The 26,776-nt window shown below is 44.1% G+C and overlaps 1 protein-coding gene across 9 annotated transcripts in view; it reads right to left on the bottom strand.

Moving 5' to 3' along the window:
- Nucleotides 1–23,663, bottom strand: part of ext2 (exostosin glycosyltransferase 2) — a 180,245-nt gene extending 156,582 nt beyond the window's left edge. For 2 of the 9 annotated variants that reach the window (XM_078221026.1, XM_078221035.1), the window contains exons 1-4: nt 7,535–7,728; nt 5,529–5,617; nt 3,854–3,952; nt 905–1,464 (exon numbers count right to left, since the gene is read on the bottom strand). In XM_078221026.1, coding sequence (XP_078077152.1) covers nt 905–1,440 — 536 coding nt within the window. In that variant the 5' untranslated portion in view covers nt 1,441–1,464; nt 3,854–3,952; nt 5,529–5,617; nt 7,535–7,728. Of the gene's footprint in view, nt 1–904; nt 1,465–3,853; nt 3,953–5,528; nt 5,618–7,534; nt 7,729–7,922; nt 7,994–23,593 lie in introns of those variants that run through there. The other 7 variants (XM_078221030.1, XM_078221029.1, XM_078221027.1 and 4 more) reach the window with 7 other exon arrangements.
- Between the last annotated feature and the right edge of the window lie 3,113 nt (nt 23,664–26,776).

Here is a 26,776-nt window from a genome sequence, read left to right as displayed (position 1 = left end):
TCCGAGGCCGAGTTAGACACAAGTTTGATCGAGGCGAGTGTGAGAACGTGGGTAGGAGTTGAGACCATAATTAAATTACCCATGATTGAATGGAGAAACAAGCTCAAGTGGGTCAGATAACCCAGTCCTGTATCTTCTGTTTTTCTATCTTTCCCAAGCAACTCTCCAAGATCCAAGTCTACCCTAGACTAGGATGCCTCTTCTGTACCAGTGAAACGTTTCCTAACACTTCCCTCTCACATCACAGACAAGTTAGGAGAAAAAGCTTCATATCCAATATGGTAAACCTCTTTTTACCTCCAAAGTCGAAAGTCTTCCGAGTGATTCAGTATTCCATCCACATGTTCTGACTCTTGCTACTCCAAATATGAACCGTGCCCCCAGCATACTTCCTCTGCTGCCCCTCCCAATCTGAAATGCATCACCCTCTACAAACCTACTCCAGGCATCTTCAACATATCATAATTAAACTGTATCCTGCTCAAATTCATTCTTTCCCAGAATTACAAAACTGTGGAACTCTGTACAACTTTCCTCCTGCAGCCTACAGGATATCAACACACAAGTTTTAATGTTTCCCCCCCACATCCCCCTCCCCAGTGATTTCCCTCACCCCACTTTCTTGCTGTTTATGGTTTTAGCTTTTCATAAGTGGTGACTGCATAGTTTATGAGTTCTTTCCACAAGTACAAATATTTTTTCTGGCTCTAAGGGAAATGAACGTGATTTTAAAACTGCAATTTAAAAGAATCATGACAAATGATGAGTATACATAAGCAACATAACATATAACAGCTGAAAACTATCGAAAAAGCCCAGGATTGTATATTTTCATTTGACATAGAAATGCTAAATAATTTCCAAATAAGCAGGCAACAACAAAATGCCAGTCTTTGCAACATACCTGGATAGCTGGGCCAACGCCTGGGCAGTTTCCTTTATTCTGAGGTTATTCTGATTCAGTACATCAATGGATGGAATAAACAAACAGGCCCTGTTAAGATCGTCTGTGTAGAAATCACTTTCTGAAATGGCAGTCAACAGTTCATTATATTCTTTGGAGATGGTGTTACTGAGCACAGTGCCATACTCATCAACATACTTCTTCAGAGGATAGATGTAGACTTTTATTCTGTTCTTGGGGTTATACCCACAACGGTATACGTCAAAACAAGTGTGCATTCTACAGCTCAAGTCCCCTCGTTCAGGAATAGGGCTGTCTTCAGCTAGCTTGACTTCTGGAACATCGTGTATGCTGCGTTTTTCAAATGTCCACTCATTGGTAGCTTCGATTGTATGTGGCCAGAACTGAAACATTCCTGTGGCTACAAGTCCAAGGAGCACAATTGAAAACAGGACTATGTAGTAAATTCGGTGTTTGGTTTTCATCCTGGGAATTAGGGTAGGGCCCCGACTGCTGTACTTGGTTGAAGCATACATAATGCTATTTCCTTCCTATGGGTTCTGGGAGCAAGAAAAGTGCAAGTGATTATAAATAATATTAATAATAAAACTGCAGTTACAAAAGTCATTGTTCATTCATCGTTAAACTGTTGAAGTTAATGTTATGTATTTGCCTACATACATAGCTCGAGCAATCAAAATTCTATCTGAAATCCAAGATATAAAGCGGAAAGGTTGCTGAAATTAAGGCAATTGTAATTTCATTTGTGTTTCGATCACACAGCCGCCTGTCAATTATCACATCACCGCAAGCTCAGAATCTGATCTTCCGGAAAACATCTGTTTTCAATGTTGCAGTAATTTTTATTTCAATTTAAGAGGATGATGGTCTAAGTCAAGGAAAATTAAAATCATTAATGTTGATTAACCATTGCAGTGCTCAGCAGTGAATACCTTTGAATTATAAATAACATCTACTGCGTTCTGAAAGTTGGTTCAAACACATGCTTGGACTAGTACAATATCTGGGCAGGAATGAAGGAATTCGGTGATATGCCAAGACTTGAGAAGCTGGGATTGTTCTCCTTGGTGCTGAGAAGGTGATGACGGGGATTTAATGGAGGTATTAAAAATGAAGAGGTTTCGATAGAGTAAAGAAGAAGCAACGGTACTTCCAATTTTCTGGATACCAATTCCACAACACATCACATGTTGAAAATGTCTTGAATAGCATTTCCTAAATCTCTGAATACCTTGAAACACACAAACAACGCAGAAAATAACGCAAGGTGAACATGACTTGCGGTTTCCAATAGATTGCTGAGGTCTCACAATGATGTGGATTAAGTCTCCAAACTGGAGATTCTAGAAAGATTTGTGGTAGGGCTCAATTATTCTCAGTGTCGTTACCCTCATGTCTGTAAGATACCAACACATGGTGAGGCTCAGCTCCACAGGAACAAGGACTCTTAGTAGCACATCCCATCCAAGTGACCACTCTTTGCCTGTGCGCCTAAAGCTGCTAGCTACCTAATTTCTGACAAACAGATTTTCAAATAATTGTTTTAGTCTAGAAATCCTTCTGTGTGTTCACTCTTCTTATTCCTCAATTCCCCTCCATTTCTATGTTCCTGCTTGCAATGCCTCGTTACACTCCCGACTTCCTTTACAGTGCCACTACTCTCCAAAACATTCTCAGCAGTACATCCTGCAGTTATTTCAGCTCCACTCTGAACACCCTTCTCGGTCTTGCTCTACTCGGGTTTATTAAGCAGCCTCCACAAAAGCTACCTTACTGGATGCTGATGCAAGAGGTCTATGATCTGGGAAATTTTGATATTAATTGGTGGTTGCTGTACATCATTACCTGGTCAGCTCCCTCTAACGCCCAAAGCACATTTTATGGGCCGGAAATTTCCTGCCTCGCCTGCCCGAGGCCAACAGAGAATGTCGTTCTGCGAGCCTGGGGTGGGCAAGGTGGTAAAATTCCCTTGATGAATTCTGGGGTAGGCAACGGCCTAGTGGTATTATCGCTAGACTAGTCTTCCTGTAACTCAGTTAATGTTCCGGGTTCAAATCCCCCCCATGGCAGATGTGGAATTCTAATTCAAAAAAAATATGGATTTAAGAATCTACCATGAAATTACTGTCGATTGTCGGAAAAATTGGTGTGGTTTACTAATGTCCTTCAGGGAAGGAAATCTGCTGTCCTTACCTGGTCTGGCCTACATGTGACTCCAGAGTCACAGCAATGCGGTTGACTCTCAAATGCCCTCCAAGGGCAACTAGGGATGGGCAATAAATGCTGGCCAGCCAATGACGCCCATGTCCCATGAATGAATTTTTAAAAATGAAGGAATGAAGACAATCCTGTAAAGTATAGTGGGGAAAAAAGGCACTCACTCAAGCAAGGAAAGCTAAACAAAGTATTTAATAGATATTGTCAAAATTATTAAAGGGCAGAGGAAAGAATGCTTCCACTGAGTGATAACAAGGACTCAATGTTATCACTTGAAGAATCATTGAGAAATTTTAAAGGTCTTCCCGCCCACCCTTGTAGCTCACCGCCTCATCTAAGAGCTAAAACAACGTACGTTGACATTTCTACTTCCAGGTAAAAGTAATCTAATTACAATAGGAGTCTTATTCCAGGCAGCTACACGGTATGTGAAAGAGAACAGTAACATTCTTTGCTGCAGATTCCACCAAAGTCCGTTTTTAAAACTGGGGTTCCCAGAGTCTTGTGCACTGTGCTAAAGAACCTCAAGGGCCTTCGAGATCAGAGAGCCGCTTATCTGATTTCCGCATTTACTGACTTCCAAGGGCATTATTTTCTGTTGTTGAATCCCAATAAAAAAATGCTTTCTACAATGGTTGCTTTTCCTCCATTCAGAAACAGGACAGACACAAACACACACACACGTATATATATATCCCTTTGATCACTTACCCTAAATGATTCCTACAAACAAATTAGACCTTTTCATTCAACCAGGTGTTAAGAAAAGGTGAAGAGAACTGCAATAGGCTGCAAAGGATCAGAGGTTGGCTGCATAAAAAATAAAGAAGGAAGCATTGGAAAGAGAGAGATAAAAGGTAATAATATACAGCAGGCAGTCAGTTGCTTCATTTTACGATGTTAGAACAGGAACGTTACTGCATAGATGAGAAAGAAAGTGGACCTTTGCAATTCTAGCAAGGTATTTAAGCAGTGTTAGCTTTAAAAACATTGCCATATCTATTGTGCTTTATGCAATCATTCTTTGCCTTCATCCTCCCATTCCCAACTTCTTATATGCCATTTTGCATCCGCATAGACTTATTTCTCCATTGTCAAATACATTGGGTGGGATTTTCCAGCCACGCTCACCCCAAAACAGGAACATCCCATCCGAGGTCAATAGATCTTTGCATGCCCCCCCACCCCACTACGATTCCCTTGGCAGCCGGGACTGGAAAATTCCCCCAATTATCTCTGACACAGTAGCTGCACTCAAGACAGAAGGTCGTGAGTTCAAGTATCACTCCAGAGTGGAGAGCTGACACTCTAGTGCAGTGCTGGAAGGGAATGCTGCACTGTCAGAGGAGTCATCATCTGGACGCAAAATTAAATCAAGGCCTCGTTTTTAGGAACAATAAAAGATTCCATTAAACTATTCAAACATGAAGAGGGGAATTCCCCTGATGCCCTGACCAACATTTTCTACATTATAAACAGTGGCTACACTTCAAAAGTATTTCATTAAAATAAAGTGCTTTGGGCCATCCTGAGACTGTGAAAGGCCGATTATAAATACACATCCTTATCATTCAAACGACATCATTAAAAACAGATTACATCAACAACTTGTATTTATATAGCAGCTTTAATGTCAAAAAACATCCTAAGCTGCTTCACAGAAGTATTATAAAACAAAATATTACGCCAGGCCATAAAAGATATTAGGGCAAGTGAAAATATTTGATCAAAGACATCGGTTTTAAGGAGCACCTTAAAGGAGGAAAGTGAACTACAGCGGCAGGGAGGCTGAGGGAATGAAACCTAAGGGCTTTGGCTGCTTAAGGCAATGCTGATGGTGGAGCAATCACTGTAATATCAGCAATGCTCAAGAAGCCAGAATTAGAACAGCGCAGATAACTTGGTGGGGTTGTGGGGCTGGAGGAGATTAGAGGTAGGGGAGGGTGAAGCTATGGAGCGATGAGATCAAAAACAAGAACTTTACAATCAAGGCGCTGCTGAACAGAGGTAAATGAGGTCAAGGAACACAGGGCATATGCATGAACAGGATTTGGTAACAGGGCAACAGAGTTTTAGGTGACATTTATGGAGGTAGAGGAGGTATGGGAATCCAGCCATCAGTGCATTGAATAAAGTCAAGCCACACGCAAGGATTTCAACAGCTGATTAACTAAGGTAGAGATAGGAAAAACAATGTTACCAAGGTGAATAGGGAGAGAGGGTTAGCGAAAGCTTGTGATGATGTAGAGACACTTGAAGATTCTAGTTCAGTGATTATTTCACTAGCAGCAAACATAGCAAGTAAAAATAGTTAAGCAGACAAAAAAACAAACAAATAATTGAGACCACAATTCCAAAAGCCAATGGTTAAGAAATGTTCCCTCACCGTCTGCTCCACACCCACAGCACAGGTCCTGCTCCTCCCACAACATTCTGCACCCTCTCCTTTCCTTCTCTATGAACGGTCTGCTTTGTCTGTATAGCGCACAAGAAACAATACTTTTCACTATACGCTAATACATGTGATAATAATAAATCAAATCATTAAATCCTCAGGGTATCTGGGCATAGAAAGATTCATGAACCCTGTTCCCTCCATTACCATCAGCCCACGGGGCTGCACCAGACCCAGCCAACAGGAACCAGAGCAAGGTTCCGGTATCCAGGCTGATCTCCCAATCTCATCCGTGCAGCAATACCACACAAAATTCAGGGAAATAGCACAACCTCTGTGCTCAGGAAGGAGCGAAGGCAAGAGACAACCAAGATGAGGGATTGAAAATGCAGCTGAGGGACGCAGGCAAGAAAATGGAGTTGAAGTCCAAGATCAGGCGTGATCATAATGCATGCCAGAGCAGGGTCGATGGGCTGTGTGGCCCCAATTTCTTATGCTCTTATGGGGACTTGAAACATAAACTGTGTTTCTCTCCCTACAGATACTACTAGATCAGCTGAGATTTTCTAGTGCTTTCAGTTTTTAATCACAGGCAAACATCTCTTTTCCGACAACATTTGCACTGCGTATCTGTTTCATTTGTATCACTCTCACCAACTTTTACAGAAGCACCATAGAAAACATTCTTTCTGGTTGTATCATAGCTTGGTATGGCTCCTTGTTTGCCCAAGAGCGCAAGGAACGACAAAAGATCATGAATGTAGCCCAACCCATCACGCAAACCAGCCTCCCATCCATTGACTCTGTCTACACTTACCACTGCCTCAGCAAAGCAGCCAGCATAATTAAGGACCCCATGCACCCCGGACATTCTCTCTTCCACCTTCTTCCGTTGGGAAAAAGATACAAAAGTCTGATGTCATGTACCAACCAAGTCAAGAACAGCTCCTTCCCTGCTGCCATCAGACTTTTGAATGGACATACCTTGCATTAAGTTATCTTTCCCTACACCCTAGTTATGACTGTAACACTACATTCTGCACCCTCTTCCTTTTTCTATGAACGGTATGCTTTGTCTGTACAGCACGCAAGAAATAATACTTTTCACTGTATACTAATACATGTGACAATAATAAATCAAAATCATTAATCGAGAGATGGAGGTTGGTCAGGTAAGCTGGGGTTAGCATTCCTGCCTCTTCTTTGAAACAGTGCCATGGGATCTTTTGCGTCCAGCTGAGTGGGGAGGTTTGAACTCAGTTTAACTTCACATCTGAAAGACAGCACCATCGACAGCGCAATGCCCCTTCTTGGAGTGGCAGCCTTAATTATGCTGGCACTCTGTTTTAGTTCATTTATTAGTGTCACAAGTAGGCTTACATTCACACTGCAACAAAGTCACTGTGAAAATCCCCAGCACCTGTCCGGGCACAATGAGGGAGAATTTAGCACAGCCAATGCACCCTAACCAGCACGTCTTTCAGACTGTGGGAGAAAACCAGAGCACCCGGAGGAAACCCACGCCGACACGGGGGGAACGTGCAGACTCCACACAGACAGTGACCCGAGCCGGGAATTGAACCCGGTCCCTGGCGCTGTGAGGCAGCAGTGCTAACCCACTGTGCCACCCTAAGAGATGAGAGTGATGCCCACTGCACCACAGCTGGCATTCTGTGTGGAGGGGGAAGTCAGGCTGTGAAACCAGGAGGAATAAAGAGAGGGAAAGGGAGGGTAACGATCAAACTCCACCGCCCGGGCCTCATCTTCACCTGCGGTGTGTGTAAGCTGCCCCGGTGGGGGCTGTGGGGGAGAGGCCCTGCCCAGCCCCGGGCCCTGCCGAGCCCCGGGCCCTGCCGCCCTCGCCCAGCCCCGGGCCTGAGCCCTGTCACTCCCCGGGCCATGCCGCCCTCTCCCGGGTCCTGTCACTCCCCGGGGCCCTGCCGCCCTCTCTCGGGCCCGGGAAGGCCCGGCTCAGGCCCGGCGGACACACTCATTACCTGGACGGGGAGGCACGCCCTCCGCCGTGGCTACAAGCCGGACTCCATCTCCGGGACGGGAGCACTGGGGCGGGCCGGCCAGCAGGAACCGAGCCCGGAGTTAAAACGCCGGTGCGGCTGTCACCCTGGAAACAACCCCCCCCTCCCCCGGCTTCCTTCACACAGCGCCAGGCCCCGCACACTCCTCCACCGCCACCGCCCCCTGCAGCTCAGCGCCCTCTACTGCAGCGCTACCCTGAAGCAGAGGCTGCTGCAAATGTCTCAGCAACACTGCAATGAGAAGGGGAGTGGAGGGTGTTGCAGAATCTTTGGGTTGCATTTTCTATTCTTGCTTCAGTTCTCCGGCTTTTGTCAGTCTTCATTTTTCTGTGTGTTTGAAGGAAATCACCTGAAAGCGTTTGGCAAAGGGTGGATCTTGAATCTTGCTGAAAAGAGAGCATGTTGCTGAAGCTTCTCACCTGGCACTCATCAGGACAAACGCAAGCAGGCCAATGACAAACACAAGCATGCCAATGACAAACGCAAACACACCAATGACAAACACAAGCATGCCAATGACAAACGCACGCACGCTAATAACTACAGTAACAATGAATTTAAAATAATTAGTCAAGCTCATAATGTGGCTCATTTACCCTTGCTAGAATTGAAATGCATTCATACACAGGGACCTATTTTCTGCAAACAAAAACCTTGCGCCTTTTTGAATAATTCGGGAGCCTGTTCCACGTTTCTTCCTCCATAGCAAGGCCTTGGGTAGGCGGCGGCATTAAGGTTAATTATTATTGTCACAAGTAGGCTTACATTAACACTGCAATGAAGTTACTGTGAAAGTCCCCAAGTCACCACACTCCAGCGCCTGTCCAGGTACACTGAGGGAGAATTTAACATGGTCAATCCACCTAACTCGCACATCTTTGGACTGTGGGAGGGAAACCGGAGCACCCGGAGGAAACTCACGCTGACAGGGGGAGAACGTGCAGACTCTGCACAGACAGTGACCGAAGCCAGGAATCGAATCCAGGTCCCTGGCGCTGTAAGACAGCAGTGCCACTGTGCCACCGTGCCTCCCTAGTGATATTGTCACTGGACTAGTAACTCAGAGATCCAGAGTAACATTCTGGGACCCAGGTTCAAACCCCACCACGAAATTTGAATTCAGTAAAAAATATGGAATTAAAAGTCTAATGATGACCATGAAATGATTGTCATGAAAACACATCTGGTTCACTAATGCCCTTCAGGGAAGGTAATCTGTCATCCTTACCTGGTCTGACCCACATGTGACTCTAGACCCACAGCAATGTGGTTGACTCTTAAATGCCCTCTGAAAATGGCAGAGCAAACCACTCAGTTCAAGAGAATCAGGGATGGACAATAAATGCTGGCCGAGCCAGTGATGCCCACATCCCCTGAACAACTTGCCAACCAATCAGCACTCTTTTCTCCTGCAGTATAAATTGTTGTGATTGCTTGAAATTTTCCATTCTTGCATTTGTCCTGATGAGTGCAAGATGAAAAGCTTCAGCAACGTGTCTCTCTTCTCAGCAATATTTAAATTAAAGTTGTTGCTTAGCTAAAGGAAGGGTCAGACCTCTGCAACCGTGCCCTTTGACAGAACCAACATCTTCAGACGAAGAGGGAGATTATTGGAGACCATCTTGACCCATGTTAAGTGTTAATTAAAATATAATTATGTGATTTTTGGGAGGAGGCAGGGGATGACATTAGGTGAATTGCTCATTCAGAGAGCTAGGGGCCACAACCAAATGGTCTCTTTCTATGCTGTAACAATTCTGTGATTATATTTTAATACTATCACCAGTCAATATTGATTGGACAAGATTCCTGGGTTTATATTTGAAAGAGCTGGATAACAGAAAGAACATTCATCCAGACTGAAATCTTTTAATATGCTTTCCAAATTGAGTTTCTCAAGTCTTGTGGAAGGAAATGACATTGATTTGATTTGATTTATTATTGTCACATATATTGGGATACAGTGAAAAGTCTTGTTTCTTGTGCACTATACAGATAAAACATATCGTACATACAGTACATAGGGGAGAAGGAAAGAAGAGGGTGCAGAATACAGTGTTACAGTCATAGCTAGGGTGTAGAGAAAGATCAACTTAAGAAAGACTGTACATGTGCAATGCAATGCAAATTAATTCCTTCCCTAAATCTTCTGATAATTTATCCAGGTTGTCATGACAACTCAATTATATGCCTTAGGCTTGCTCATCGTGTCAGCCTGACTCAGTTGGTAGTACTCTGGCCTTTGAGTCAGAAGACTGAGGACTCAGGTTCCACTTCAGGACATAAGGGAATAATCTAGCCTGACAATTCAGTACGGCATTGTTGTAAGCTGGGCCCACACCTGCATCTTCAGCTGGATCTTAAAGATTCCCCATTGCACTACTTCCAATATCACAGAATCATAGAACAGTTACAGCGCAGAAAGAGACCATTTAGCCTGTTGTAACTGTGCTACCTCTCCACAACAGCAACTCTGCCAGTCCCACACCCCTACCAATCTTCTTTCTTCATGTGCTTTATGTAACTCCCTTTTAAAAACCAGGATTGAATCTGCTTCACTTGCGAGTAGTACTTTTCCAGATTTCATACTTGGATAAATAGATTGGAGGGCCACCAATACTATAGGGGTATGGGCCAAATGCAGGCAATTGGGACTAGCTTCGGGGTTTAAAAAAAAGAGCAGCATGGACAAATTGGGCCAAAGGGCCTGTTTCCATGCTGTAAACCTCTGACTCTATGGACAACTGGTATCATGAATGTGGGTGTTAACGCCAAAGGAGAATACATCCTGTGTTCTTTCTTACATCATATCTATCAAGTAACCTTTGTTCTGTTTCATAAGTATTCAACCAGGCTGTTCAAATCAAACCACTGACCAGACTTTCTGTTCCTGGTTACTATTTGACAACTTGCCTGGAAGAATGTGTAAAGGATGGGTGGAGACAGGATTAAGATCAGCAATGGTGATGGCCCCATACTCGAGTAATCTGTGACAAGCACTGTGAGGAATGGATGCGATGGCAGGATATCAGAGATTTGGACCGCACCTTAGCATGAGTCACCAGCTTCAGAGGGGGTGTAGGATGGACTAACTGAAGTAGGATAACACATAATTTTCAACAATTTTGAACTTGCCCACAGTAGATTACGGGCCAGTGAATACGTAGGAGTGGCTTCATTCATGGTAAAAATGAGTCTCATTCAATGTTTGTTCTTATATAAGATAGAAGAAGAAAATTCCATTTCTATAGCACCTTTCAGATGCTCAATAAGTGCCAAAGTAATTTACAAGCAATTCATTTATTTTTTTAGAGCCACTGTTTTTATTTTTGCAAATGCAGTCAAAATTATCGCAGAAGTGATACATGTGATTAGGGACCAGATCAGAAACCCCAGTGTATATTATCGTGTGGGCAGCACGGTGACACAGTGGTTAGCACTGCTTCCTCACAGCGCCAGGGACCCGGGTTTGATTCCCGGCTGGGTCACTGTCTGTGTGGAGTCTGCATGTTCTCCCCGTGTCTGCGTGGGTTTCCTCCGGGTGCTCCGGTTTCCTCCCACAGCCCGAAAGACATGCTGGTTCGGCGCATTGGCCATGCTAAATTCTCCCTCAGTGTACCTGAACAGGCACCGGAGTGTGGCGACTCGGGGATTTTCACAGTAACTTCATTGCAGTGTTAATGTAAGCCTTACTTGTGACGCTAATAAATAAACTTTAAAAAACTTTAACTTAAGCTACACTCCAACTCTTTTTTTTAATTTTGGCATTAGTGTGAGGATAAGGCGTTTCGCTGCAGATATGATTATATTAACACATTAGGAAGCTTTTATCAAAACAAACTTTATTTTAACAATATAGTTTACAATACAGTTTAGATATAATGAATGAATTAGCTTAAATTTTACCAATTTAAATACTTAAACATGACAAGATACAATGCTTAACTGCAAACCTTTCTCTATTAGTTTCTATTTAAGCAATTTTTTTTATTCATTCATGGGACATGGGTGTCGCTGGCTGGCCAGCATTTATTGCCCATCCCTAGTTGCCTGAGGGCAGTTGAGAATCAACCACATTTCTGTGGCTCTGCAGTCACATGTAGTAAGAAGTTTAACAACACCAGGTTAAACTCCAACAGGTTTATTTGGTAGCAAAAGCCACACAAGCTTTCAGCTGAAGAAGGGGCTTGGAGCTCCGAAAGCTTGTGTGGCTTTTGCTACCAAATAAACCTGTTGGACTTTAACCTGGTGCTGTTAAACTTCTTACTGTGTTTACCCCAGTCCAACGCCGGCATCTCCACATCGTCACATGTAGGCCAGACCAGGTAAGGATGACAGATTTCCTTCCCTAAAGGACATTAGTGAACCAGATGACCAGAGCGGTCAAACTCAGCTCTGACGAAGGGTCACCTGGACTCGAAACATTGACTCTATTCTCTCCCCACAGATGCTGTCAGACTTGCTGAGATTTTCCAGCATTTTCTGTTTTTGTTTCAGATTCCAGCATCCGCAGTATTTTACTTTTATCTTAGGATTTGTCCTACGTTTGGGACCAAACACACCAGAGCAATTGTCCACATTGTGGGGTAGATGTCAGTGCTGTGGCTGTGTTGGAGTGTCTTGCAAATGCTTCAGCCATGTCTTTTGCCCTGACATTGTATCATTGTGAAATTAAATGTTTGGTGAAGCTTTTAGCTAAATACATAGTGGAATTACGCAAATCGAATGGAAATGCCGCCTTCCATCACAATAACATTGGCATAAAGGACAAACATACTTCTGGCACAATTCCCTCCTTGGCTGTATTGAGAGCCCTTATTTAATTGGAAACCGATTCTGCATAATATGCTCCGAAAAGAAGTTGATTGAACAAAAGTATTCCTTGCGCTGATTTAAAATTTGGAAAACTGTACAACTAAAGTTTGAGAAGAACAGCAAATAAAAAAGACACCATTTTTAAAAAAACTAGACACAAACAGAGCTTTATTTTGAAATTTCAGATATTCCTATAGTTCTAAGTTATAATAATTAACTATTGAACTTCATTTTTTCCTGCAGTAAACATCTGGGTAAAGATATCTTGCAGTCAAAAAAAAAATTAAAGTGGCTACTTGTATCAATCCTGATAATAAATCCAGAAAAAATACAAAAGTCTGAGATCATGGGCCAATTGACTCAATAACAGCATTTTCTGGCCGTGCTTGCTGCAAAACCGGAAAATCCCACCCGAGGTCAATGGACCTTTCCATGGTCTGCCCATCGCCCGCTACGATTCCCATGGCGGGTGGAATGGGAAAATTCGCCCCAGTTTCTCCCCGGTTGCCATCAGACTTTTGAATGGACCTATCATATATGAAGCTTATCTTTCCCTACACCCGAGCTATGACTGTGACACTATATCCTTTCCTTCTCCCCTATGTACTCTCTGAACGGTATGCTTCATCTGTATAGCATGCAAGAAACAATACTTTTCACTGTATGCTAATACATGACTGATACATTCTGTATGCCAATACATTCTGGTCACCCTATTACGGAAAGGATATTATTAAACTAGAAAGAGTGCAAAAAGGATTTACTAGGATGCTACCGGGACTTGATGGTTTGAGTTAGAAGGAGAGGCTGGATAGATGGACTTTTTTCTCTGGAGCATAGGAGGCTGAGGGATGATCTTATAGAGTCTATACAATAATGAGGGGCATAGCTCAGCTAGATAGTCAATATCTTTTCCCAAAGGTAGGGGAGTCTAAAACTAGAGGGTATAGGTTTAAGGTGAGAGGGGAGAGATAGAAAAGTGTCCGGAAGGGTAGTTTTTTCACACAGGGGGTGGTGAGTGTCTGGAACAAGCTGCCAGAGGTAGTAGTAGAGGCGGGTACAATTTTGTCTTTTAAAAAGTATTTAGACAGTTACATGGGCAAGATGTGTAGAGAGGGATATGGGCCAAACGCGGGCAATTGGGACTAGCGGCATGGACAAGTTGGGCCAAAGGGCCTGTTTCCACGTTGTAAACCTCTATGACTCTATGTGACAATGATAAATCAAATCAAATCAACTACTCTTAGCTGGGATACTGGGGATGAATTTGTTATAGAAGGGTATCGAATGGTATCTGTCTAGATTTAAACTTGCCTCTGCATCTTCCCTCATGGGAGAATCTAGAACTAGGAGGCACAGGGGTTGTCGAGACTCGAAACGTTGGCTCTATTCTCTCTCCACAGATGCTGTCAGACCTGCTGAGATTTTCCAGCATTTTCTGTTTTTGTTTCAGATTCCAGCATCCGCAGTATTTTGCTTTTATCTTAGGATTTGTCCTACGTTTGGGACCAAACACACCAGAACGATTGTCCACATTGTGGAGTAGATGTCAGTGCTGTGGCTGTGTTGGAGCAGCTTGCAAATGCTTCAGCCATGTCTTTTGCCCTGACATTGTATCATTATGAAATTAAATGTTTGGTGAAGCTTTTAGCTAAATACATAGTGGAATTAAGCAATTGAAACAGAAATGCTGTCTTCCATCACAATAACATTGTATGGCATAAAGGACAAACATACTTCTGGCACAATTCCCTCGTTGGCCGTCAGACAGCCTGAGGCACAAGTTAAGGGGTCTCAATTTAAAATAGAACTGAGGAGGAATTTATATTCTCGAGGGTTGTTAGCATTTGGAATTCTCTCTGCAGTGAGCGGTGATGGCTCGGTTATTGAATATTTATAAGGCTGAGTTTGACGTTTCGACTAACAAGAGATTCAGGGGTTCTGAGGGACAGGCAGGAAGTTGGAGTTAAGTCACAATCAGAACAGCCTACTCCTACTCCAGCTGTGTGGTCAAAGCAGTGCCATAGGGAGCATAACCACTACTGGGATCACCACGCCAAAGAGCTCAGGTAAGTCAAAGGTCAAAGGGTATCAGTGAGGGGAATGTTGGGAGGGCCCGGTTCTTTTTTTTTATTCGTTCATGGGATGTGGGCGTGACTGGCTGGACCAGCATTTATTGCTTATCCCTGAGGGCAGTTGAGAGTCAACTACATTGCTGTGGGTCTGGAGTCACATGTAGGCCGGACCAAGTAAGGATGGCAGATTTCCTTCCTTAAAGAACATTTGCGAACCAGGTGGGTTTTTGCGACAATCGACAATGGTTTCGCCATCATCAATAAAGTTTACATTTCAGATTTTTTATTGAATACAAATATCAACATCTGCCGTGGCGGGATTCGAACCCGGGTCCCCAGAGCGTTACACTGGATCTCTGGATTACCAGTCCAGTGACAATAGCATGAAACCACCGCCTCCCCCTAAGTTGCCAGGGTGGGCTGCTGAGGGGAGGGATTGATGATCTCAAGTGTACTGTCCCTGATGGATCCAGGGGGCTCCCAAATATGAATCCTCCCCCGTTGGCTAACATCCCAGACAACTTGGATCTCTCCCCACCACAGGTAAAGTGTTGTTGGTTGTGCAATAAGACCATTAAGTGGCCTAAAATTTCAGAGAGGTTGGGGGCAGGCGGATAGGCAGCAGGAAGGCCACCTGCTGAACTTCACATGTCCCACAGCTTTCAAAGGGGAGTTGGGGAGTGTAAAATCCAACTCATGGGCCAGAATTGCTGTCTTAAAAATAATCGAAAGGATAAGGGTGAGATGTCATTCATTTCAACAAGGCAAATGGAATGCACTGCCTGAGAGTGAGGTGGAGGCAGGTTCAATCAAAGCATTCAAAAGAGAATTAGACTGTTATTTTTGATTTGATTTATTATTGTCACATGTATTAGTGTACAGTGAAAACTATTGTTTCTTGCGTACTATACAGACAAAGCATTCCGTTCGTAGAGAAGGAAAGGAGAGGGTGCAGAATATAATGTTACAGTCATAGCTGGGGTGCAGAGAAAGATCAACTTAATACGAGGTAGGTCCATTCAAAAGTCTGATGGCAGCAGGGAAGAAGCTGTTCTTAAGAACATAAGAACATAAAAAATAGGAGCAGGAGTAGGCCACCTAGCCCCTCGAGCCTGCCCCGCCATTCAATAAGATCATGGCTGATCTGACGTGGATCAGTACCACTTACCCGCCTGATCCCCATAACCCTTAATTCCCTTACCGATCAGGAATCCATCCATCCACGCTTTAAACATATCCAGCGAGGTAGCCTCCACCACCTCAGTGGGCAGAGAATTCCAGAGATTCACCACCCTCTGGGAGAAGAAGTTCCTCCTCAACTCTGTCTTAAACCGACCCCCCTTTATTTTGAGGCTGTGTCCTCTAGTTTTAACTTCCTTACTAAGTGGAAAGAATCTCTCCGCCTCCACCCTATCCAGCCCCCGCATTATCTTATAAGTCTCCATAAGATCCCCCCTCATCCTTCTAAACTCCAACGAGTACAAACCCAATCTCCTCAGCCTCTCCTCATAATCCAAACCCCTCATCTCCGGTATCAACCTGGTGAACCTTCTCTGCACTCCCTCCAATGCCAATATATCCTTCCTCATATAAGGGGACCAATACTGCACACAGTATTCCAGCTGCGGCCTCACCAATGCCCTGTACAGGTGCATCAAGACATCTCTGCTTTTATATTCTATCCCCTTCGCAATATAGGCCAACATCCCATTTGCCTTCTTGATCGCCTGTTGTACCTGCAGACTGGGCTTTTGCGTCTCATGCACAAGGACCCCCAGGTCCCTTTGCACGGTAGCATGTTTTAATTTGTTTCCATTGAGATAGTAATCCCATTTGTTATTATTTCCTCCAAAGTGTATAACCTCACATTTCTCAACGTTATACTCCATTTGCCATATCCTCGCCCACTCACTCAGCCTGTCCAAATCTCTCTGCAGATCTTCTCCGTCCTCCACACGTTTCACTTTTCCACTTATCTTTGTGTCGTCTGCAAACTTCGTTACCCTACACTCCGTCCCCTCCTCCAGATCATCTATATAAATGGTAAACAGTTGCGGCCCGAGTACCGATCCCTGCGGCACGCCACTAGTTACCTTCCTCCAACCGGAAAAACACCCATTTATTCTGACTCTTTGCTTCCTGTCGGATAGCCAGTCCCCAATCCACTTTAACACACTACCCCCAACTCCGTGTGCCCTAATCTTCTTCAGCAGCCTTTTATGGGGCACCTTATCAAACGCCTTTTGGAAATCCAAAAACACCGCATCCACCGGTTCTCCTCCATCAACCGCCCTAGTCACATCTTCATAAAAATCCAACATGTTCGTCAAGCACGACTTTCCCCTCATGAATTCTTGAGTCGGTTGGTACGTGATCTCAGAATTTTGTATCTTTTTCCCGACGGAAATAAGTGGAGGAGTGCATATCTGAGGTGCGTGGAGTCCTTGTTAATGCTGGCTACTTTTCCAAGGCAGTGGGGAGTGTAGACAAAGTCAATAGATGGGGGAATGGTTTTTGTGGGCTTAATTCACAACCCCTTGTAGTTCCTTGTGGTCTTGGGCAGAGCAGGAGCCATACCAAGCTGTGATACAACCAGAAAGAATGCTTTCTATGGTGCATCTGTAAAAGCTGATGAGAGTCGTAGTGGACATGCCAAATTTCCTTAGCCTCCTGACAATGTAGAGGCATTGGTGGGCTTTCGTAACTATAGCTTCGGCGTGGAAGGACCAGGACAGGTTGTTGGTGATCTAGACACCTATAAAGTTGAAGCTCTCAACCATTTCTACTTCATCCCCATTGATATAGACAGGGGCATGTCCTCCATTACGCTTCCTGAAGTTGATGACTATCTCCTTCATTTTACTGACATTGAGGGAGAGATTATTGTCATCGCACCAGTTCATTAGATTCTCTATCTCATTCCTGTACTCTGTCTCGTCATTGTTTGAGATCCAACCCCCTACAGTGGTGTCATCAGCCAACTTGAAAATCGAGTCGGAGGGGAATTTGGCCGCACAGTTATAGGTGTATAAGAAGTAGAGTAGGGGGCTGAGAACACAGCCTTGTGGGGCACCGATGTTGACGAATCCAAAAGGGAGGAATGTGCAGGAGAGAAGGCTGGAGATAACACCATGTGAGTTGTTTGTTTGGAGAGTCGGTACAGACACAATGGCCGGAAGTTTCCTGGCCCGCCTGCCATGGAAATCGGAGCGGGCGAGGAGCGGAGCATAGGAAGGTCGGGTTTTTACTGTTTCGGGACGAGCAAGGCAGTAAGTTCGCACCCAATGGGCCAAATGGCCTCCTGATGCAGTGGAACAATTGTGTGATTCTGTGAAATGACGGAGTGGTGTAAACCAAGCTACAAGCTCTGGAGATTCGTAGTTTATATTGCATCTCTTAATCTGCTCAATTTGGTTCTCAATCTGTTTGTGAGTAAGCACGCCATTATATTTCTAGCAAGTTCAGCCCATGCATTCTCTGTTAAACCGAAGACACTCAAATTACTAATAATGTCCAGCAGATGGCGACAAAGCCAAGACCTCTCCAAATGAATCTCCTCCATTGCTTCATCCTACCTTGGAGCCAGCAATGCTGCTGTACTATTCTGTAATCCTGTAGTATACATCCAGCAGATGGTACATTTTCTTTATTGTACACAATTATGTAGAGGAGGTAAAGTCTCTGTGGAATGTCATGGAAAAGCACATTATCACAACAGCAGGAAAAGAGGGGCCTTCTTGCCTGATTTCCTTTGGTGCAACATACAGATTGTTCCCCAGTGAACCCAAGAAGACAGCAGTCATAAATCATTAAAGTAAGAATGCTCCACTCATCTTTTCTTTAGTTGGAGAAAGCTGTTGCGTCTCATTCCCCTGTGATTCCTTGAGTATGTCTGTTTTATTTTACTGAGTTATGTCAGGCGGTTCTGTTTCTCCCATTAACGAGAAAGGGGGAGTTTTTGATTGAACGAACATTAATCAACCTGTAGATTTCCACTTATCATTTATTTGAAGCCGAAAAGGGATTTTCCAGTATTGTAGCCAAATTGAACTAAGGCCATTTTCCATGTCTCTCCTGCTAGCACAGTGCTCTCCTGATGCTGTGGCTGGAATTGCTGTTGGGAATGGAATTGTACCTGATGTTGATGTCCAAATCTCCATAGCTGTGATGAGTTCCACAGCCACCATGGTGACATTGTGTGAAGTTATGACCCAGGCCAGAAACTCCAAGGTCTCCTATGAAGATAGCCTGGACCCTAAGTTTTACATTTGAATTTGGCATTAGGGTGAACATAAGATGTTTCACTCCAGGTATGATTCAAGTAACCCACTAGGAAGCTTTTATCCATCAAAGTTTACTTAAGAACACACTTAAAATATAATAAGAAAAATTAGCATAACTTTTACCAATTACAAGATTAGAACATGATACAATATAAACCTTAACAGCTAGCTATCTATGATGTTCCAAGTCAAACACTATCCCACAAGCATACACTCCCTTCTAGACTTGGCACAAAAAGCAAGTGTGCTCATGTGATGCTGGATTTTGCAGCTTTTTAACACCTCTATTTTAGACAGTTACATGGGTAAGATGGGTGTAGAGGAATATGGGCCAAATGCGGGCAATTGGGACCAGCTTAGGGGTTAAAATAAAAAGGGCAGCATGGACAAGTTGGGCTGAAGGGCCTGTTTCCATGCTGTAAACCTCTATGACTCTATGACCTGCTCTGAATTGGCCTTTTCAAGTGGTGGATTAAAACTCTGAGGCATCCTAGTCCTGGAACTTACAACCTGTGGAGAGAGAGAGAGAGAGCGAGAGACAGAGACACTGCCTGCCTCCACCAGATTCTAACAGCAACTCCCAGACAGCAGAATTTCCAACTCCAGAGAGAGGTGACAACAAGAGACACTGCTTTCTGTCTCCAGTTCAAACAGCATCTGAGAAAAATGAAACTAAAACCTTCGACTTTTTTGTGGGAAAAAACTGTCACCCAGGCATCACCCGACCTGTCAATCATTCCCAAATCAAGCCCCAGTCAGCAATCCCAAGGGATCATTAAAACCCCAGGACACTGCATTAGGCCAGTTCAAAAATAAACATGTTGTCCATTATATTGCTTCAGTAACAATTAGAGGACACCAGTTACATCATCTCGGCACCAATAAAATACCAGGGCCTGTTTGAAAAACCTGCAGAGAAACATGATTAAAATGCATTTCTTAAAGGCACAGTATCTCCACAGAAGACAGTGAATTATTTCTGTTCAGGATTCTGTGTTTCATTGGAACAAGACTGTCCAGTTCAAAATCCATGGACAACAGTGAATCTCATTCATTAAGAACAGAAAATGAGCAGTATGCTTCAGACATGGGGTTTTATGTTATCAAAAGAACACGTCCATTCATTAACGTTCACAAAGGCAACTACTAGAAATATTAAGTTATCGTCTTTATGATTTTATAATCATTTGTAAAAAGGAGAAAAACAGGTTGCAACAGTGCTCTTGTTTTATTTTTCATTGTAGCCTGGACTTGATCTTAGTTATTCACAAACACAGCCTCATAACTAAAAGAATCTGTTAATTTATGAAGGTGAAGTGATTCATGTTGTATTGCCAAAGTTTCACGACTGTACCTTGTAGAGGTGTGACAACCTCACAGGTTGAAAGAATGGAAGATGAAAATCATTAAAAATCTCAGGCAGTTATTAATAGTATAAGCGATGCCACAGTGAGTACAAAACTCAATCGGATCAAATGTGTTGAACCTGCTAACAGTTTAAATACAGGCAAATAGGGGACCAGACATGGAAACAAAATAAGGTGCAATCTTGGCAAACATGGCTGGATGGAAGATTCTGTGGCCTGTGTGCAATACCAGCACCAGCCGGGGGCAAGAAGATACAATGAGGTGATGACTTTCCATGTTTGGAGGTCTCAGAACTTGATTTTGAGCCTTCAACAGTCAAGTGCTGTCCTTGCTACACTTTGCCTTTGGCCTCCTACTGAGCTGGGTGCCACCAAGTCTGCAAAGCATTCTTCCAACAAAGCAGGTTCACTGGAGGTGTAAACAGCAGTTCGTTCTGAAACAATGTGACTATTAACAGCTGGCCAGGCAATTCCCGACCTGTCCAGTTTTGACGGGAAGTTGATTGTCCAAGGCTTGGCTGCACAAAAGCTGTCCGTTCCAGCTCTGCAGTTTGCAAATTGTCGAGTCCGGCTAGGTTTAAACTTTGCTTCCACATTCTGAGTTTTTATCCGTGCACCTGAAAAATCAGCAGCATTTCTGTAAGAATCCTGGAGGTCACGGACCACCTGACCACAGGATTCTTGGTCCAAATTCTCTTCAACTTTCTGAAGTTTATGTTTAAACGATTGAGATAAAAAGAAACAGAAACATTCTGGAAATCTGCAATGCAAACAGAAAATGCTGGAAATACGGAACAGTCAAATCAGAATATATGTTGATGCTTCATTAACACTGGAGACTGAAGGGTAACAAAGCCATTTCCTAAGACTTTTCGACATCATGGAATCTGATGGTGAATGTAGCCAAGCGGCATGTCAGTGTCACAGCTGAATGCAATCATGTCCCCACTCTTAAATCCACAAATTTGTTCTTCTAACCTGAGGCCAACAACGAACATATCCGGGGATCCTGATGGATTTTTGCTTCCCTAACTGGCTGTAAGATTGTAAAATCACAAGAAATTGGAGGAGTAGGACATTCCACCCACTGACCCTGCTCTGCCACTCAATAAGATCATGGCTAATCTGACTGTGGCCTCAACTCCACTTTCCTACCTGACCCCCATAACCCTTAACTCCCTTGTCGATCAAAAATTTGTCTGACTCTGCCTTGAATGTATTCAGTGACCCAGTCTCCACTCTCTGGGGAAGAGAGTTCCACAGATGAATGACCCTCTGAGGGAAAAATATTCTTCTCATTTCTGTCTTAAATGGAAGACTTCTTTTTAAGCTATGCCTCCTGGTTCTAGATTCCCCTACAAAGGGAAACACCCTCTCAGTATCATCCCTTTCAAGCCCCCTCATGATCTTATATGTTTCAATAAGATCATCTCTTATTTTTCTGAACTCCAATGAGTTTATGGGAGGCACGGTGGCACAGTGGTTAGCACTGCTGCCTCACAGCGCCAGGGACCCAGGTTCAGTTCTGGCCTCAGGTTATTGTCTGTGTGGAGTTCTCCCCATGTCTCTGTGGGTTTCCTCCCAAACTCCAAAGGTGTGCGGGTTAGGTTGATTGGCCATACTAAATTAACCCTTAGTGTCAAGGGGATTAGCAGGATAAATATGAGGGGTTACAGGAATAGGGCCTGGGTGGGATTGTGGTCAGTGCAGTCTCGATGGGCTGAATGGTCACCTTCTGCACTGCGAGGATTCTATGATTCTATAAGTTTAGGCCCGAGCTGTAGCATTGCTAGCACTGATTTGACTGAACTCCACTAACTCCAACCAGTGACTGAACCTGGAACAATTATCATTTACACAGCTGAACGATTCCTTGGGTAAACCAACCAAGACTTAGGAAGGTGAAATGTCAATTGTCGTCGATTCAAGGTCATGAATGTAGCCCAATCCATCATGCAAACCAGCCTCCCATCCATTGACTCTGTCTACACTTCCTGTTGCCTCAGCAAAGCAGCCAGCATAATCAAGGACCTCACGAACCCCGGACATTCTCTCTTCCACCTTCTTCCATCGGGAAAAAGATACAAAAGTCTGAGGTCACTCACCAACCGACTCAAGAACAGCTTCTTCCCTGCTTCTGTCAGACTTTTGAGTGGACCTACCTCGCATTAAGTTGATCTTTCTCTACACCCTAGCTGTGACTACATTCTGCACTCTCTTCTTTCCTTCTCTATGAACAGTATGCTTTGTATAGCGCACAAGAAACAATACTTTTCACTGTATGTTAATACATGTGACAATAATAAAACAAATCAAATCAAATCGTTGAGGGGTGTGTTAACTGGTTGCTCAGACGAGCAGAGACAGAATTCAGCTCAGAGACTGTGATTGTCCATCAAATCTGAGATTTAAAAAATCAATTGCGGGGTTCTCCAGCCGCGCTCGCCCCGAAACCGGAGAATCCCGCTGCGGTCAATGGACCTTTGTGTGGTCCGCCCCCCCTGCCTGTTACGATTCCCATGGTGGGCGGGACGGGAGAATTACCCCCCAAGACTTCGTTGAAAATAAAATATTTAACAACTTGAGCCATTGAGACATTAAGGACAAAACATTATTAAAAATAAACAGATATTATTTATTAGTCACAAGTAGGGCTTACATTAACACTGCAATGAGGTTACTGTGAAATTCCCCCAATCGCCACGGTCCAGCGCCTGTTCAGGTCAATGAACCTAACCAGCAGGTCTTTCAGAAATATAATTATAATTGTGGATGTGGTCAAAGGGGACTTTCCATCAGGGTCAGCACTTCTCTCAGTGGGTAGTAAAAATGAAATCAGTTATGTTTTCCAGATCAGGAAGTTTGTCTGAGGACATTGGCTGAGTGCCTTTATCTGCTCCAAAAAGACCTGGTTATCTTTTCACTCGTGGTTGGATGTTATTTTCTCATGAGTCTAAGAGAATGCTGCATGTTGAAGCTGTAATCCGTGCAGCAAACACCACTTATCGCAAACTGTTTCCATAGAATCTGATTCAGTGCCTGCCTCGCGCTTTTGACTTTTATTAAGTACTCAGAATTCCCTGAAATAATTTTCATGCAGAGAGGTCCCAGAGGGCCAGGCTGCTTGGAAAGCCAGAGGACGGGGGGAATGAGATATTGAAGCAGCATTCGCTTTTGCAAATTTTGCCAACAATGAAGCAATCTGTTTTTTTTAAAAACATTTCCCTGGGGTTACCATGACATGGAAAGCTTCGCACTCTCCGATTCACCAAATAAAATGATCTTGTGCAATATTAACCCAGGTTCATTTTTTTTTTGTAAGCACTGTGAGTTTCAGAGTGAGATCGGTAATAACATCAAAACGCAATGCAATGAATTGAATCGCACTGAGGCACAACATTCCAACACTTGCATTACACACAACCATGACAAAAATAATACAGTCTTTGCGTTGCCTCCTGACTCTGTTTCACCACTCACCAAAACTGAAAAATGAATATATTTCCATCTCCTGCTTCACCAAATTTGATCGGGATTTTACACAGCTGCGTGCCACGAGTCAGTTCCTGTCTGAACCGGTTTGGGAAGCAGTAGCAAGCTGGCAGGGAAGCAGAGTTTTAGAGCCAGAGTCTGGACATAGCAGCTTAACGCTGGAATATCAGACTTAGGAGCAGGAGTAGGTCATTTGGCCTGTTTCTACCAGAAGGAAGTCTTGTCACAACCCCCCGCCCCCCTCCCCACCTCCCGCTCGACCACTTGCCTGTCTAAGTTGCCGCCCCAACAACATTCAAGGAACTCGACACAATGCAGGACATGGCAGCCTGTTTGATTGGTACCCCATCCACCAGCTCCGACATTCACCCGTTCCACCACCAGTGACAGCAGTGTGTACCAAATGCACTGCATCAACTCACCAAGGCTCCTTCAAAAGCACCTTCCAAACCTGCCTCCTCTACCAGCTAGGAGGATAAGGGCTGGTATGGGAACACCACCACCTGCAGGTTCCCCTTTGAGCCACACAGCATCCTGATTCCGAACTATTTTGGCGTTCCTTCATTGTCGCTGGGTGAAAACCCTGAAATTGGCTCTCTAACAGCACTGTTGGTGTACCTACACCTCAGGGACTGCAGCAGTTCAAGAAGGCAGCTTACCCCCACCTTCTCAAGGGGCAATTAGGGATGGGAAATAAGTGCTGGTCTATCCAGCAACACCCACATCCCATGAAAGAATAAGAAGTTAAGCCATGGGAGGTTTTTTGGGGTTGATCTTGAGGGAAGGCTGGCCTCACAGTCGAGTGCTTCGCCTTTATTTTGCAGAACCTCTTTGTCCTTCAGTACAGTTGCTGCTAGCCTGCCTTTACCCAGTGCGACAGCCATCCCACTTTCCCATCGAGGCCTGGGTTAAGATTCAATCAGAGTCCTTTTAATAGATTTATTAAAATCAATTACACAACATGGGATTTAACAAGTTGGCTTTGAACTCACAACATAGATTTTAATAGTCCAGCACCAGAATGACTCCCATAGATGTGAGTTCTTGTGTGATAACCTCCAGGAATCACATGGGGAACCCCTAATTAACCTGATGTGGATAGAAATCATAGAAATCATAGAAACCCTACAGTGCAGAAGGAGGCCATTCGGCCCATCGAGTCTGCACTGACCACAATGCCACCCAGGCCCTACCCCCACATATTTACCCGCTAATCCCTCTAATCTACACATCCCAGGACTCTAAGGGGCAATTTTTAACCTGGCCAATCAACCTAACCTGCACATCTTTGGACTGTGGGAGGAAACCGGAGCACCCGGAGGAAACCCACGCAGACACGAGGAGAATGTGCAAACTCCACACAGACAGTGACCCGAGCCAGGAATCGAACCCGGGACCCTGGAGCTGTGAAGCAGCAGTGCTAACCACTGTGCTACCGTGCCGCCTTGGTGGGACACGTGGAATACGAGTTCCCATGGTAATAAGCGACTGCCTAACCAAGTGGAACTGGTATCCCGAGTTCTTGATAAGACAGACCCCTGAGCAGGTCCAGTGTTCTACAGGTCCCGGATGGGACTCATGTACATATACTATGGAATTGTGGTTTAGTTTTTGCTTTGATGAATAAAATATCGTTCCTTTCCAGTTGGCTTCCTGAGTTATTACATGTAGCAAATAATTTTACACCTTCTAAGAAAAACCCAATGCCAAATGGTGAGTTATCTGTTCTTTCCACAGATGCTCATTGGCCGGATTCTGCCCTGTTTTTATTGTTATTTTCCAGGGGTTTCTCTTTATTCAATATTTATACATCTTGTTCCCTCAGAAATCTTATTACAAAAATGGGAGGTGCACAATATGTGATTATTCTTCTGATTGTATACACTCCACTGGACATTTCTTTCGTATAGTTCTGGGAACTTGGCATCAATATCATGAGTAAAGGTTTCTGATCAAAGGCTTTTCATTCCTGAGGAATTGAACAGGGGGTTTTTTGAGTGCCAACCACAAAATGGGGAGCGAGGGAGAGAATTCCCAAAACAAAAACAGAAACTGCTGGAAAATCTCAGCAGGTCTGACAGCATCTGTGGAGAGGATCTCCAAGAAGATCGCGCATATCGACACAGACATCAAGTTTCTACAAACATGCAAGAAAGCAGAAGACCTGGCTGGTTGTAGGGATTCGCATTCTAATTAGTATTCTGTAACTTGATTTCTGTGTCTGTGCACTGTTTGAGAGCACATTTCCACTCCATCTGACAAAGGGGCAGCGCTCCGAAAGCTTATGGTATTTGCTACCAAATAAACCTGTTGGACTTTAACCTGGTGTTGTGAGACTTCTTACAGCATCTGTGGAGACAGAACAGAGCCAACGTTTCGAGTCTGCAGGACCCTCTGTCAGAACTTAGCTCACACTGATAGAATGAGGATTCGGGTACAGGAGCAGCGATGTCTTGGTGAGACTACACCATGACTTGGATGAGGGCGTGGAAGGATGGATTAGTAAATTTGCGGATGACACTAAAGTCGGTGGAGTTGTAGACAGTGCGGAGGGAAGTGGCAGGTTACAGAGGGACATAGATAAGCTGCAGAGCTGGGCTGAGAGGTGGCAAATGGAGTTTAATGCGGAAAGGTGTGAGGTGATTCACTTTGGAAGGAGTAACAGGAATACAGAGTACTGGGCTAATGGTAAGATACTTGGTAGTGTGGATGAACAGAGGGATCTGGGCGTTCATGTGCATAGATCCCTGAAAGTTGGCACCCAGGTTGGTAGGGTTGTTAAGAAGGCGTACGGTGTGTTAGCTTTTATTGGTAGAGGGATTGAGTTTCGGAGCCAGGAGGTCATGCTGCAACTGTACAAAACTCTGGTGCGGCCGCATTTGGAGTATTGCGTACAGTTCTGGTCGCCGTATTATAGAAAAGATGTGGAAGTGTTGGAAAGGGTGCAGAGGAGATTTACCAGGATGTTGCCTGGTATGGTGGGAAAATCGTATGAGGAAAGACTGAGGGGCTTGAGGTTGTTTTCGTTAGAGAGAAGAAGGTTAAGAGGTGATTTAATAGAGGTATACAAGATGATCAGAGGATTAGATAGGGTGGATAGTGAGAGCCTTTTTCCTCGGATGGTGTTGGCTAGCACGAGGGGACATAGCTTTAAATTGAGGGGTGAGAGAT

The sequence above is a fragment of the Mustelus asterias genome, chromosome 9, assembly GCF_964213995.1.
Source record: "Mustelus asterias chromosome 9, sMusAst1.hap1.1, whole genome shotgun sequence".
Taxonomy (NCBI): domain Eukaryota; kingdom Metazoa; phylum Chordata; class Chondrichthyes; order Carcharhiniformes; family Triakidae; genus Mustelus; species Mustelus asterias.
Note: the sequence above shows the minus strand (reverse complement) of the source record. Positions and strands in the feature narration are given on the sequence as shown.